The 15,991-nt window shown below is 53.5% G+C and overlaps 1 protein-coding gene across 3 annotated transcripts in view; it reads left to right on the top strand.

The window, feature by feature from the left end:
* The window catches only part of MINDY4 (MINDY lysine 48 deubiquitinase 4), a 124,282-nt gene that overhangs the window by 48,941 nt on the left and 59,350 nt on the right, over window positions 1-15,991 (top strand). For 2 of the 3 annotated variants that reach the window (XM_060195798.1, XM_060195801.1), the window contains exons 6-10: window positions 641-725; window positions 1,539-1,615; window positions 3,857-3,915; window positions 10,434-10,543; window positions 14,406-14,522. In XM_060195798.1, coding sequence (XP_060051781.1) covers window positions 641-725; window positions 1,539-1,615; window positions 3,857-3,915; window positions 10,434-10,543; window positions 14,406-14,522 — 448 coding nt within the window. The remainder of the gene's footprint in view (window positions 1-640; window positions 726-1,538; window positions 1,616-3,856; window positions 3,916-10,433; window positions 10,544-14,405; window positions 14,523-15,991) is intronic. The other variant, XM_060195799.1, reaches the window with a different exon arrangement.

Consider the following 15,991-nt stretch of genomic DNA (forward strand, 5'->3'; position numbering starts at 1 on the left):
GTTGTAGCCTTGTTGTGGTCATTACTGTTGTTGTTGATGTCATTGTTGTTGGATAGGACAGACAGAAATGGAAAGAGGAGGGGAAGACAGAGAGGGGGAGAGAAAGACAGACACCTGCAGACCTGCTTCACCGCCTGTGAAGCGACTCCCCTGCAGGTGGGGAGTCGGGGGCTCAAACCGGGATCCTTACTTGGTCCTTGCGCTTTGTGCCACGTGCGCTTAACCCGCTGTGCTACCGCCCGACCCCCCTTTCTTTTTTTTTTTTTAAAGTTTTATTAATTTCTTGTCATCTTTTAAAAAAATTATCTTTATTCATTTATTAGATAGAGACAGCCAGAAATCAAGAGGAAGGAGGAGACAGAGATGGAGAGAGAGGGAGACCTGCAACCCTGCTTCACCACCTGTGAAGCTTTCCCCCTGCATGTGGGGACCAGGGGCTTGAACCTGGGTCCTTGTGCACTGTGATGTGAGCGCTTAACCAAGTGCACCACTGCCTGCCCCCACATTTCTTTTTCTTCAAACTTTGTTATTATCTTTATTTATGTACTGGATAGAGACAGGGAGGGAGTGACAGAGAGGGAGAGAAACATAGAGACACCTGCATCCCTGCTTCTCCACTCATGAAGCTTTTCCCCTGCAGGTGGGGACCTGGGCCTCGAACCCGGGTCCTTGTGCACTGTGACGTGTGTGCTCAACCAGGTGCACCTCCTGGCTCCGAAACCCAGGTTTGTTATTCCCAAGTCTGAAGTCATCCCACTGGGTTAAGCTCAGTGTGTTGGTGGGTGTAGGGTTTTTATTTTATTTCATTTCGTTTCATTTCATTTCATTTTTGTCATTGGCACAAAGGGTTTTGCCTCTTCCAGCTTTCTGTGGCCACCTACAGTCCCTGGCTTGTGGCTCCTTCCCCCTCCCCGGTGCAAACCACTGTGACGCCTGCTGCCGTCACCACCCCTCTTCTGTTCTGTGCCAAGTCCTGTGGGGTGCAGAGCCATCTCCGTAGGCGTGAAAGCCTGGGTCTGAGTCCGACACCACACGGGACCGTAGCAGCCCGGGAGGCTCCAGCGAGCAGTGTTTTAGGACTCGCCGCTTCTGCGCGCTTGCTAAGAAGCCCTGGGACGATGGCCTCTCTGGGACTCAGCCTACTCGGGGAGGCTGTTTGGGAAACCAGGGCTGAGCAGGGGGCTCACACACCTGCCTCCACGCCGAGTCCCCATTCACGGCCTGCCGCCCCCCACCGCCCCCTCTCCCTCCCCTGAAGGCACGTTGTCGTGCAGGGCATGGGGGGCATAGGAGTTGTGTGGGCTTTGAATGGTGGAAAGTGGGCTGGATGGCATGGGGAGGGTTGAGGCTGGGGGCCGGGCGAGCGGGGCTGCGTGTTCCAGCTGCAGGGAAAGGAAGCCCCGGGCCGGGCCGGAGCAGCACGTGCCCAGGGCCTGGGGACGGCGCCTCCCCGGCCACCCGAGTACACCGCCATACATCTCCGGGAGGAAGCGGCCAGTCGACAGTGATTGTCACTTCAATCCTATCGTGTCCCACAGGGAGGGCGCGGAAAACATTTCTCAGCCTCAGGCTCAAAAGAGCTGTCAACCCCGACAGACACAGTGAATGGACGCAGGTGACGTAATCCTGCCGTGTTGGGAACAGTCTTTCACACACCATGTGACTTGAGTCCAGATCAGTGCATTGCTTGGGGTGGGGGGAAGCTGCGGAGAACCCATATATTCTTTCTCCTTTCTTTTCCTTTTGCCACCAGGCTCACCATCCCTGGGCCTCAGTGCCTGCATGGTGAGCACACTGTCCCCAGTGGCCTCACCATCCCTGGGCCTCAGTGCCTGCACGGTGAGCACACCGCTCCTAGTGGCCACAAGGCTCACCATCCCTGGGCCTCAGTGCCTGCACGGTGAGCACACCGTCCCCAGTGGCCACCAGGCTCACCATCCCTGGGCCTCAGTGCCTGCACGGTGAGCACACCGCCCCCAGTGGCCACCAGGCTCACCATCCCTGGGCCTCAGTGCCTGCACGGTGAGCACACCGTCCCCAGTGGCCACCAGGCTCACCATCCCTGGGCCTCAGTGCCTGCACGGTGAGCACACCGTCCCCAGTGGCCACCAGGCTCACCATCCCTGGGCCTCAGTGCCTGCACGGTGAGCACACCGTCCCCAGTGGCCACCAGGCTCACCATCCCTGGGCCTCAGTGCCTGCACTGTGAGCACACCGTCCCCAGTGGCCACCAGGCTCACCATCCCTGGGCCTCAGTGCCTGCACGGTGAGCACACCGTCCCCAGTGGCCACCAGGCTCACCATCCCTGGGCCTCAGTGCCTGCACGGTGAGCACACCGTCCCCAGTGGCCACCAGGCTCACCATCCCTGGGCCTCAGTGCCTGCACGGTGAGCACACCGTCCCCAGTGGCCACCAGGCTCACCATCCCTGGGCCTCAGTGCCTGCACGGTGAGCACACCGTCCCCAGTGGCCACCAGGCTCACCATCCCTGGGCCTCAGTGCCTGCACGGTGAGCACACCGTCCCCAGTGGCCATTTTTCCCTTTTTTATTTTGAATGTTTGGCTAGAGACAGAGAGAAACTGAGAGAGAAGAGAGACAGACACCTGCAGCCCTGCTTTACTGATCATGAGACCCCCACCCCCACCCCCAGACAGGAACCAGGGGCTTCAACGTGGGGACATGTAACCACCCTTCTCCTGATCATTTAAAATTTTAATTATTTTTATTTTATTTGATAGACAGCCAGAAGTCAAAAGGAAAGGGTGTGATAGAGAGGGAGAGAGATAGAGAGACACCTGCAGCACTGCTTCACCATTTGCAAAACATTCCCCCTGCAGGTGGGGGCCAGGGGCTTGAACCTGGGTCCTTGCGCACTGTGATGTGTGGCTCGACCAGGTGCACCACCACCTGGCCCCCTTCCTGATGGTTTTAAAGAGGCAGCTTTGTATGCACACACCTGAATTTATAAGTCAGGACCACAAGGTGGTTTTCCATTTATTATTGTTTTAAAGTTTATCTGTTTATTATTATTGGATAGATAATAGAGAACAATTGAGAGTGGGGGGAGATAGAGAGGGAGAGAGACACAGACACCTGCAGCCTCGGTTCACCACTTGTGAAGCTTTCCCACTGCAGGTGGGGACCAGGGGCTTGAACCCTGGTCGTTGGCACTGTGATGTGTGCGCTAAAGCAGGTGCATCACTGCCTGGCCCCATGCTGATGATTTTAAGAGCTGGGAGAAAGGAAACTAAAAGTAAATAGAGATAAGATAAAAATCTGTGCAATTTAAAAAAAAATTTTAGACATTTTATTGGGGGAGAACGGCTTACAGTAGTGTTGATACACGGTGCAGTTTCTTATCTCCCCATGATAGGCGTTTCTATAACACTGTCACCCACAGCCTAGGCCCTTCTAAGAACTTTATTACTCTCTCTCTCTCTCTCGCTCTCTCTCTCTCTCTGTGTCTGTCTCCGTCTCCCAGCACAAATACAGTGGCATCAGCCAAGTACACTTGCATCAGGTTCTGTGAGCGTGTTACACTGCAGGGCTTGCCATCCTGTGTGGACCAGGTGTGTGCGTGTGTGTGTGTGTGCGTGTGCGTGTGCTTGTGTGTGTGTACAGGATAGAAAGGCACTTTGGAGGTGATGTGGGCTCACCCAGTGTGGAAGCTTTGGTCAGGGAGGGTGGTGACAGACTGGTATGAGACACACAGGGGAGTGCAGCGGCCAGGGCAGAAGGAGGGAAGGAGGCTGCCTCTGGAGCCCCCCCAGCACTCCTCCCAGCTTTCTCTTCTGCTGGCATCTCTCTGCCACCGGCCTCTGGTGCCCTGACCTGAAATCTTCTTTTCTTCACAGGAAACATGAGTCGCCAGTGCCCAGCAAGGCTGCCAGCCAGCCCGACGTTCTGCTGCTCGGTACGTGCGGCTGGTCCCTCTGCCCAGAGCCCTGCCCAGGGTGCTGGGTGGGGGCTGGAGGGGAGGTCTTCCTCTGCCTTGCGGGGAGGGAGGGAGTGTGGGGGCCATTCCGTGTCTGGGGTGGGGGCTACGGTACTTGCACAGGACTCGGGAAGGACAGGCTGAGCCAGCGAGCGGGTGAGGAGAGGAGAGGAGAGCAGGCTTCTCCATCTTGTCATCTCCTCCCTGGAGCCTTCTTTGTCTTTTTTTTTTTAATTAGTGATTTAATATTGATTTACAAAATGACAAGATCACAGGGGCACAGCTCCACACCGTCCCCAACACCAGAGCTCTGTGTCCCCAGACCCTCCACTGGGAGCTGAGCAGTTCTCCCAAGGCTGCAGATATGGGCTGGCTAGTATTTCTGTAATGTCTGTACTTGTAGATATTTGCCCTTAATTTTTTTTTATATTTATTTTCCCTTTTGTTGCCCTTGTTTTTTATTGTTGTTGTAGTTATTATTGTTGTTGTTACTGATGTCGTCGTTGTTGGATAGGACAGAGAGAAATGGAAAGAGGAGGGGAAGACAGAGGGAGAGAGAAAGACAGACACCTGCAGACCTGCTTCACCGCCTGGGAAGTGAAGCGACTCCCCTGCAGGTGGGGAGCCGGAGTCTTGAACCTGGATCCGTAAGCCAGTCCTTGCACTTGGCGCCATGGGTGCTTAACCCACTGTGTACCGCCTGACTCCCACCCATTTTTTTATCCACTGCACCACCTCCCGGACCATGTGTCCATTTTTTTTTTACATTTTTAAAATGTTATTTATTGGAATAGGAGACAAAGACTTAAAATATTTTCTTTTCTTATTGTTTGTTTGTCTATTTATTTATAAAAAAGAAACACTGACAAAGCCATAGGATAAGAGGGGTACAACTCCACACAATTCCCACCACCAGATCTGCGTATCCCATCCCCTCCCCTGATAGCTTTCCTATTCTTTATCCCTCTGGGAGCATGGACCCAGGGTCACTGTGGGATGCAGAAGGTGGAAGGTCTGGCTTCTGTCATTGCTTCCCCGCTGAACATGGGTGTTGACAGGTGGATCCATACTCCCAGCCTGTCTCTCTCTTTCCCTAGTGGGGAAGGGCTCTGGGGAATCGGAGCTCCAGGACATATTGGTGGGGTTGTCTGTCCAGGGAAGTCTGGTTGGCATCATGCTGGCACCTGGAACCTGGTGGCTGAAAAGAGAGTTAACATACAAAGCCACACAAATTGTTGAGCAATCATGGACCTAAAGGCTGGAATAGTGCAGATGAACAGTTGGGGTGGTGCCCATTTTTTTTTTAAAGCCTCCATTTTCTCTTCCTCTCCAAGTTACACCTACACCTGTCACTACATCCAGGTGTCTCTCCCTTTTTCCCTCCTTTCTCTCCGGGTCCCAGCGGAGCTGCAGTTCAGAGCCCTGTGGGCATCTCCCCTGACATGTCTCCGCCTCTGGGAGTGTGGACCAAAGATGTTTATGGGGAGCAGAAGGTGGGAGGTCTGGCTTCTGTCATTGCTTCTCTGCTGGACATGGGTGTTGGCAGGTGGATCCACACCCCAGCCTGTGTCTGTCTGTCCCTAGTGGGGCAGGTGGCCCTGCTCTTTGTTCTTGGACTCGTCTTTAGAAGAAGCCCTCTGTACACGCAGTGGAGCTCACATGCTGCCATGCACAGTGACCCAAGTTCAAGACCCGGGTTCCTACCTGCAAGAGGGACAGTTCTTAGCTGTGGAGCTGGATGCTGATGTCTCTGTCTCTCACCCTCTATCAAAGAGAAAGGTGTGGGGGAAGAGCGCCGGAAGTGGTGGCGTAATAGTGCAGGCACTGAGCCCCAGTGATGACCCTGGCAGCGCCGGAAGTGGTGGCGTAATAGTGCAGGCACTGAGCCCCAGTGATGACCCTGGCAGCGCCGGAAGTGGTGGCGTAATAGTGCAGGCACTGAGCCCCAGTGATGACCCTGGCAGCAAAACAAACAGCCCTGTGGGGCCAGAGAAGCGCCCTGCCCTGTGCACCACAGGTAGAAGCCCGGCCCCCTGTTGTTTTCGCCGGGTTATGTTGTTTTCGCCGGGCTGGCTTCACGGGCGGGTAACAGACGACCAGGGACTCATGGTTGAGCTGTAGGCAGCATCTCTTTATTCATGCAGGACGCAGCGCAATCTAAGCCGAGCTAAACTAAACTAAAGGTACCGTAAAACTCACAATGCTGTCTTTATATATACTTGCCAAGTAGGGTGGAAACAGGATGTGACATAGAGAGGGTGGATAGAAAAGTGACTGGTGACAATCAGTGTGACAAGGAGGGGGCGGAGCAGGCGAGAATCCTATCACTGAACCACCAATGCCCTGGAGGGAGGGTGGTGCTTGTTAACAGCGGTTATGTAAATAGAATGCAGTGGTTATGTAAATAGAGTAGTGTTAAGCTGGGGGGATTTAAACCAAATGAAACAGAAGGGGTCTCATGCATACCAACAGCCCCCTTTGCCCTGGAGGAAGCTCTGAGATGTGGTGTCTCTCTTTTCTGCCTTTGCTTCTCTATAGCTGACAAAATGAGGACAAAACAGAAAATAGACCAGATCCCCGTTTGCAGGTGAAGGGGGAAGTTCACAAGAAGTGGAGCAGTGCTGTGGTGTCTCTCTCCCTCTCGGTTTTATCTCTCCCAATTTCTGTCTCTATAAAAATTGGGGGTGTCCAGGCAGTGGCACACCTGGTTAAGTGCTCATACCACAGCACTACAGTGCATAAGGACCCAGGTTCAAGCCCCCGGTCCCCACCTGCAGGGGGAAAGCTTCACAAGTGATGAAGCAGGGCTGCAGGTGTCTCTCTGCCTCTCTCCCTCTCTATCACCCTACCCTCACAGTTTTTCTCTCTCTCCCCAATAATAAATACATAAATTAAATAAAACATTTAAAATGAAAGTAAAGAGGGAGAAAAAAGTTCCTGGGAGCAGTGGGTTTGTCATGTCGGCACCGAGCCCCTTCCGTAACTCTGGTTGCAAAAAGCAAATTAAAAAGGGCCCCTGGGGGCCAGGCGGTGGCGCAGCAGGTTAAGCGCACGTGGTGCAAAGAGAAAGGTCCGGCGTAAGGATCCCGGTTCAAGCCCCCGGCTCCCCACCTGCAGGGGAGTCGCTTCACAGGCGGTGAAGCAGGTCTCCCCCTCTCTCCTCCCCTCCTCTCTCCATTTCTCTCTGTCCTAACAATGACATCAATAACAACAACAACAACAATAATGTTAACTACAATTATTCTAAAACAACAAGGGCAAAAAAAGGGGCAAAAAGCAAAAATAAATAAATAAATAAATAGATTTAAAAAAAAAGGAGCCCTGTCACTTCTGGGTCCAGATGGTGGTGAGGGCAGAGCCCTCCTGTATTTGCAACTCCTTCTAGGCCGCTGCATACTTCAGACTCTGGGGCTCAGACTGGGGGAGCCAGGGCCTTTGGAAGCAGCGGGTGTAGCACCTGGGGTGCAGGGTGCTGTCTGTGCGTGGCGACTGCCCCTCCTCGTCGAGACAGAGAACACGGCTGCCACTCTCCAGCTGCCAGCATCCTCTGTCGTGCCTGGACCCTCTGCTCCCCAGGGCCGATCACAAGCGGCCGATGGCGGCCATGGCAGGACGAGGCCTGGGCCAGCGGCCAGTGGTCCAGCTTGACAGCCAGCTGTCCTCATACCTTTCCTCTCCTTTTTGAGCGTTCCTCCCTTGGCCACCTTTGTCTCTGAGATAAAGACAGGCAGAGAGAGACAGAGACAGAGTTAGAGACCACAGGGGAGCCACCTGGTTGAGCACACAGGTTCCAGTGCACAAGGACCCAGGTTTGAGCCTCTGGTGCCCACCTGCAGGGCAAAACTTTGCGAATGGTGAAGCAGGGCTGCAGGTCTCTCTCCCTCTTCCTCTCCCTCTCTCTCTCCTCTCTTTAGGATCTTTTCTTTTTATTGGACAGGACAGAGAAATTAAGGGAGTAGGGGGAGATAGATAGAGAGAGACATCTGCAGCCCTGCTTCCCCGCTTGTGAAATGTACCTTCACCCCACCCTCCGCAGGTGGGGAGCAGGGTCTTGAACCTGGATCCTTGCATGGGCCCTTGAGTTTAGTACTATGTGTGCTTAACCGGGTGCACCACCACCTGGCCCCCTCTCATTCTCTGTCGTTCCCTTCCCTCTGGTTTCTGGCTGTGTCTATTTAGTTAATCAATAAAATATAATACAAAAAAATTTAAAAAGAGACAACAGCATTGATGTTTCCTTCAGTGTGGTGGGGGCCAGGTTTGAGCCTGGGTCACACACACGGCCTGGCTAAGTGGCATGGTGTCCAAGCCCAACATTTGCCGCTCTGAACAGCCCTTCTCAACTAGCGGAAGCAAGCGTGGTGCCTTTTAGAGGCCACCCGTGTGAAATGTGCGGCGTGACGGCTCCTTGGACGGTGGTGTCTGTGCTGCACTCACAGTTCCTCTGTGCTGGCAGAAAACACGGCTGGATCCTGTGCTCTGGCCGTGACAACATGCCTCCTTTGTAGTGCGGAGAGGGCACACTCAGAGGCCGCCGTCCAGCGCCCGGCGCGTGCTGAGTGCCCTATAAAAGGAATGTGGACACATGCTTCCTGCTCGTGCTCAGCAGAGGCCAGCTTGGAGCCAGGAAGTACTGGCATCTAAAGCCTTTCTGTGAAGCACCAAGCCTTTGGGCTCTCCAGTGAAAGCCAATCCTGTTTGGACAGACAGAGTTGTTCCTGGCCTTCTGAAGCCAGAGGCTTCTCTTTAGAGGAATGCTTTTAGCAATTCTCTCAGAAGCCAGCTGTTTGAAGTGCATTTTCCCAGACAGAGGCAGGCCCTTGCTTTGCTGCTAGTCACTGAACTGTCGATTTAGATGGAACAGGAGATGAAAGAGATCGTGGAGCCCAGTTACCAGGACAGTCTGTACAGGGAGAAAGGAGAGAGAGGTAGGTCTTGGGGTGGGGGACAGAGGCAAGGAATGAGATGTGGTTAGAGGAGTAATATTCCTTTCTACCCCCAGTCCTCCTCCCCCTTCTTCTCCTCCTCATCTTCCTCTTTATCCTCCTCCTGCTTCTTCTGCTTGCTTCAGTTCAGTAGCCTTGTTAGTAATCACATACCAGGGTGTTTATAAACTTCATTAAAACCAGGTCACGTGGGGGTGGACAGCAGGGCGACAGCATAATCGTTATGCAAAGAGACTCTCGTGCTTGAGGCTCCAAACTCCCAAGGTCAGTCTCCCACCACCACAAGTGAGAGCTGAGCAGTGCTCTGGAAAGAAAGAAAGACACTAGTTCTTAAGTGAAGACACCAAGGTGTCATAGTCCTACAACTATGTAATAAATGTTAAAAATGTTAAAAAAAAAAAAAGAAGAAGAAGAAGAAGAAGAGGAGGTCACTCCATGAGCACACCTTCTCTGAGGGCAGGCTTGCCAGGGACAAAGGATTCCCCAGGTAGAAACTGGGCCTCCTGGGGGGAAGACAGCATAATGGTGATGCAAAGAGACTCCCATGCCTGAGGCTCTGAAGTCCCTGGTTCAATCCCTCGCACTACCATAAGCCAGAGCTGAGCAGTGCTCCGGCAAAAAAGAAAGAAAGAAAGAAAGAAAGAAAGAAAGAAAGAAAGAAAGAAAGAAAGAAAGAAAGAAGAAGCTGGGCCCCTGGGTTGTTATTCCAAGAGCCCGTCGGCCACTCACAGCAGCCGTGTTCTTGTCATTGGGATCCCTGCCGCACACGGAGCCGGAGAGGGTCTCGGACACACGCAGCCCTGGCCGTGTGACCTGCTCGCTAGTCTCCAGGGGTAATCGCCCCACCGTCTCTTGAGCAGGGCACTCGGGGTTGGCCGGGGTCCGCCACAGCCTTGATTCCCACTCACACCCCTGCTGGCCAGTCACCTCCGGTCAGTCTCTGTGCTTCTCACTGTCCAGGCCTCTGTCCGCTCCATTGGCTCCATGTCTCTACTTGGCAGAACCTTGCCTATCTGTCAAAGCCCATGTGAGTGTCTTTTCTAAAATTTTATTAGTGATTTAATATTGATTTACAGAAGTACAAGTAACGGGTATAACTCCTCACTGTGCCCACCACCAGAGCTCTGTGTCCCCAGTCCCTCCACTGGGAGCTCCAGCAGTTCTCCCTAAGTCACAGATGCGGGCCGAGTATTATTCCTGTAACCGCCTGTCTGTACTTGTATATAGTTGCCCATTTATCCCATGGCGGCGTCTTCTCTCCCTCTCCAAGTCACACCCACACCTCGCACTCCATCCACACGTCCCTCCCTTTTCCCTCCCCTCTCTCCGGGTCCTGAAGGAGCTGGAGTTCAGAGCCCTCTGGGCATCTTCCCCTGACATTTCTCCCCCTCTGGGAGCATCGACCCAAATTCTTTATGGGGAGCAGACTGCTTAGTGTGCCCGAGGTCATGCATGCCACCCTGCCCACCTGAGCCTCCCCTGACTCCCCCGGCAGGAGGCTGGAGGCAGGAGTCTGCCCCAGGAGCTCACGTGGCCACTGCTTTCTTTCAGAGGACGTGGAGGACGAAGTGACCAGAGAAGACGCAGTCCTGTCTCCCCCGCTCCTGTCAGTGCTCAAGCCACAGGCCGCGTCCAGGCCCATGGACCTCTCAGTCGCCAAGGTGGGTGGGCGGGTCCAGTGGGTGGGCCAGTGGGTGCACTGGCCCGGGCTGGTGTGGCGCGGGCAGGTGGCCGCTGTCCGTGGGGCGGGCTGTGATCTGGACTGCAGGGAGCGAGGGCCCGCGGATGGTTCCGGCCCGGCCCGGCCCATCTCGCTGCTCTCGGGATGCTTGCGGAAGTGGCAGTTTGGGTGTAAGGAGAAGGCCGCCTGGACTGAGGCTTGAGGGAGTGGCCGGCGAGTCCCAGCTGCTCGCCTTCTTCCCCAAACACTGGGAGTACGGGGACCCAGCGGTGGGGCGCTTAGCAGGGCACACGTGTCATCATTCTCAAAGACCCAGGTTCAAGACCCTGGTCCCCACCTGCAAGGGGGAAGGAAGCTTCATGAGCTGTGAAGCAGGACTGCAGGTGTCTCTCTTCATCTCTTACACACTCTCCCTCTCTCTCTCTCTCTTTTTCTTTCCTTTTTCTTTTTTTTTTTTTTTTTTTGCTTCCAGAGTTATCACTGGGGCTCGGTACCGGCACTACAAATCCACTGCTCCTGGAGGCCATTTTTCCCATTTGACTGGACAGGACAGAGAGAAACTGAGAGAGGAGGGGAGAGGGAGAGGGAGAGGGAGAGACAGAGACACCTGCAGGCCTGCTTCTGCTTAAGCAGTGCCCCCCACCCCCCGCGCAGGTGGGGAGCTGGGGGCTCGAACTCCGATCCTTGTGCTTTGTACTCTTGTGTGCTTAACCCGGTGCACCACCTCTTTTCACTTCCTCTCTGTCTCCAGCAACATATAAAGGAAACATAAAATGAAACGGAACAAAAGGGGCCAGGCCGGGGGCGCACCAGGCTGAGCGCTCACATCACAGTGTGCATGACCCGGGTTCAAGCCCCCACACCCTACCTGCAGGGGGAAGCTTCACGAGTGGTCTCCCTCTCTGTCTCCCCCTTCCCTCTCGATTTCTCGCTGTCTATATCCAATAATAAATCACAACTATTTTTTTAAAAAAGAAGAGACGAAATAAATTAGGTGAACCAAAAGTGTGAGGGGCAGCCTGTCCCCACCTACCCCAGGTCTAGGGCGTAGAGCCTCTTCACACCCACAGTGCTTCCCTGCGGAGTTCACTTTCTTCCTCCCTCGCCAGGCGGGAAGCGGGCTGTGCAGAGGCACTAACCATTCTTTACCCGAGGCCTCCCGCAGGGACCCGCCAGCACGGGGCTGAGGGGGCCTCGCCGGCAGGGATGTCTGGGGCCCCTCGCGCCCCTCAGCGCCCCTCTGCTCCTCCACGTTCCCTGGGCTTGTGGGTCACGGCTGGGGACGCAGTTCAGGGGTGGAACACGGTGCTTGCTGCTTTTACACTACCACGATTCAAGTTTACTCTCAGGGAGCGGAAGAGGCTCTGACCTGGGTCAGCACGGCCTGGCTTGGCTTGCAGATGTTTCAGAGGCGAGACCCTTGGGGCCAACCTTCTCTTTCCTCAAGTATGATAAGAATGGGTTTGCAAAATAAAAACCAAACAGATAACCCTGCTAGAAAATGGACCGCCCTGCTAGAGTTCAAGACCAACTCCCAGTTCCCAGGGGAACGCACTCACACGCACACTCACATAGACACACAAATACACACACACACACTCATTGAACACATACTGTTATACATACACAGACACAAGATAAACTCACACAAACACATGTACACACACTCAGACACACAGGCTCACACACAGACACTCATACACAAACACACACACACTCACACACAGACACTAATACACAGACACACAGACTCAGACACTCATACACAAACACACACACACACTCAGACACAGACTCACACACAGACACTCATACACAAACACACACACACACTCAGACACAGACACTCATACACAAACACACGTAAACACACTCAGACACACAGACTCACAGACACTCATACATACACAGACACACAGGCTCACAACACAGACACTCATACACAAACCCACACACACTCAGACACACAGACTCACACACACTCATACACAAACACACACAGGCTCACACACAGACACTCATACACAAACACACACACTCAGACACAGACTCATACTGTCACACACACACACACACAGACTCACACTGTCACACACAGACTCACACTGTCACACACACACACACTCAGACACAGACTCAAACTGTCACACACACACACACTCAGACATACAGACTCAAACTGTCACACACACACACTCAGACACACAGACTCACACTCACACACACACAGACTCACACTGTCACATACACACATACAGTCTCACACTGTCACACACACAGACTCACACTGTCACACACACACACACTCAGACACACAGACTCATACTGTCACACACACACTCACACACACTCAGACACACAGACTCACACTGTCACATACACACACTCAGACACACAGACTCACACTGTCACACACACACAGACTCACACTGTCACACACACACTCAGACACACAGACTCACACTGTCACACACACACACACTCAGACACACAGACTCACACTGTCACACACACACAAACTCACACTCACATACACACAGACTCACACTGTTACACACAGACTCACACTGTCACACACACAGACACACAGACTCACACACAGACACTCAGACACACACACACTCAGACACACACTCAAACACACACACACTCAGACACAGACTCACACTGTCACACACACACAGACTCACACTGTCACACACAGACTCACACAGTCACACACACACTCACACACACTCAGACACAGACTCACACTGTCACACACACACACTCAGACACACAGACTCACACTGTCACACACACACACAGACTCACACTGTCACATACACACATACAGACTCACACTGTCACACACACACACTCAGATGCACAGACTCACACTGTCACACATACAGACTCACACTGACTCACACTGTCACACACACACACATACTCAGACACACAGACTCACACTGTCACACACACACACAGACTCACACTGTCACATATACACACAGACTCACACTGTCACACACACACAGACTCACTGTCACATACACACAGACTCACACTGTCACACACACACAGACACACACACACATACTCAGATACACAAACTCACACTGTCACACACACACACAGACTCACACTGTCACACACACACAGACACACACACTCAGATACACAGACTCACACTGTCACACACACACACAGACTCACACTGTCACACACACACACAGACTCACACTGTCACACACACAGACTCACACTGTCACATACACACACACAGACTCACACTGTCACACACACACACACACACATACACACACACACTCAGATACACAGACTCACACTGTCACACACACAGACTCACACTGTCACATACACACATACAGACTCACACTGACTCACACTGTCACACACACTCAGACACACAGACTCACACTGTCACACACACACACTCAGACACACAGACTCACACTGTCACACACACACAGACTCACACTGTCACATACACACATACAGACTCACACACACACACAGACTCACACTGTCACACACACATACACACACATACTCAGATACACAGACTCACACTGTCACACACACAGACTCACACTGTCACATACACACACACACAGACTCACACTGTCACACACACACAGACTCACACTGTCACATACACACACACAGACTCACACTGTCACACACACACAGACACACACACACACTCAGATACACAGACTCACACGGACACACACACACACACACACACACACCCCACTCCACCGCCACCCGCAGCAGCAGAAGCTAGTCATTGTTTGCTTTTCTGACAGCCGATGTAGCTCTCTCTTCTTGGACAGGACATCAAGAACCTTCTGTTTGGCTCCAGCTTCTGCTGCTTCAGTGAAGAATGGAGACGCCAGAGTTTTCCCTTCAGCGAGGCAGCCTCCTTAAAATACGGCATCGTGCAGCACAAGGCAGGTGCCCGGCACGGGGAGGGCGGGCTCCCGTGAGCCTCACCAGGACTGTCCAGGGCCGGCGGAGGGCTCGTTGGCAGGGGTCGCCGGGAGACCCCGAGTCTGGCGTGGACCCGAGGACAAGTCTCTAGGCTGAACTGGCAACTTTGCAGGCAGGCGGCGTTGGAGAAGGGGCCTCGTGGGTGCTGGCCCTGCGAGCCAGGGAGAGACTGTGGAGCAGTCTAGAGGCTGAGCACTGGCCAGAGATGGGGTGTGACAGAAGGGGAGGCGCGGGGTTTGAACATAGCTGTGTCTCCGAGGGCTCTAGCGCCAGGGTCAGGATGCCCAGAGGGAGCAGGGCAGCTTGACCACACTCCACACCCCAAATCCAGGAGCCCCACCCCTTACTGGCGCTGCCTGAGGAAGACCCGGGCTCACTGGCTCAGCGGGTCTTTCCAGCCCCAGGTCCCAGCACCCGTGGCCCCAAGCTGACCAAGGAACTTTGTCTCACCAGCCTGGGAAAGGACAGAGCATGAGGGTCAGACTGCCCGTGAGGAAGGAGAGGTGGCATAAGCCAGAGCAAAGCTGCCCCAGGGCTCACCTGGAGCCAACACACTGAAGGAGGGCTTTCCGGGGGGAGAAGGAGGCCTTTAGGGTGCACCTTGGCGGTGGGGGACGGAGTGGTGAACTGTTGAGACCTCAGTCCCTAAAGTGGAAAGTGGACACATGTCCCTGGGTGACTTAGACACCTTGGCTTACGCTTGGAGGTTCAAAAAGTCACTTTCTTTTTGTTTTATTATTATTATTAATTTTTAAAATATTTATCTATTTTCCCTTTTGTTGCCCTTGTTATTTATAGTTGCTGTAGTTATTGTGGTTGATGATGTCATCGTTGTTGGGTAGGACAGAGAGAAATGGAGAGAGGAGGGGAAGAGAGAGGGGGAGAGAAAGAGAGACACCTGCAGACCTGCTTCACCGCCTGGGAAGCGACTCCCCTGCAGGTGGGGAGCCGGGGGTTCAAACCGGGATCCTTGCGCTTGGTGCCACATGTGCTTAACCCGCTGTGTTACCGCCCAACTCTCTGTTTTATTACTATTATTTATTATTTTTTACTATCTTATTTATTTATTGGATAGAGACAGTCAGAAATCGAGAGGGAAGGGGGGATAGAGAGAGAGAGAGACAGGGCAGGGGGAGATAACATAATGGTTCTGCAAAGAGACTCTCATGTGTGAGGCTCCAAGGTCCCAGGTTCAATCCCCTGCACCACCAGAAGCCAGAGCTGATCAGTGCTCTGGTGAGAGAGAGAGAGAGAGAGAGAGAGAGAGAGAGAGAGAGGGAGGCAGAGAGATGCCTGAAACCTGCTATATCACTCGTGTTGTGAAGCGTTCCCCCTGCAGGGGCGGGGAGGGGCTGGGGCTCAAACCCGGGTCCTTGTGCACTGTGACACGTGCGTTTAACCAGGTGTGCTGCTGAGTCACTCTCCTCCC

The sequence above is a fragment of the Erinaceus europaeus genome, chromosome 8 (assembly GCF_950295315.1).
Source record: "Erinaceus europaeus chromosome 8, mEriEur2.1, whole genome shotgun sequence".
Lineage (NCBI taxonomy): Eukaryota > Metazoa > Chordata > Mammalia > Eulipotyphla > Erinaceidae > Erinaceus > Erinaceus europaeus.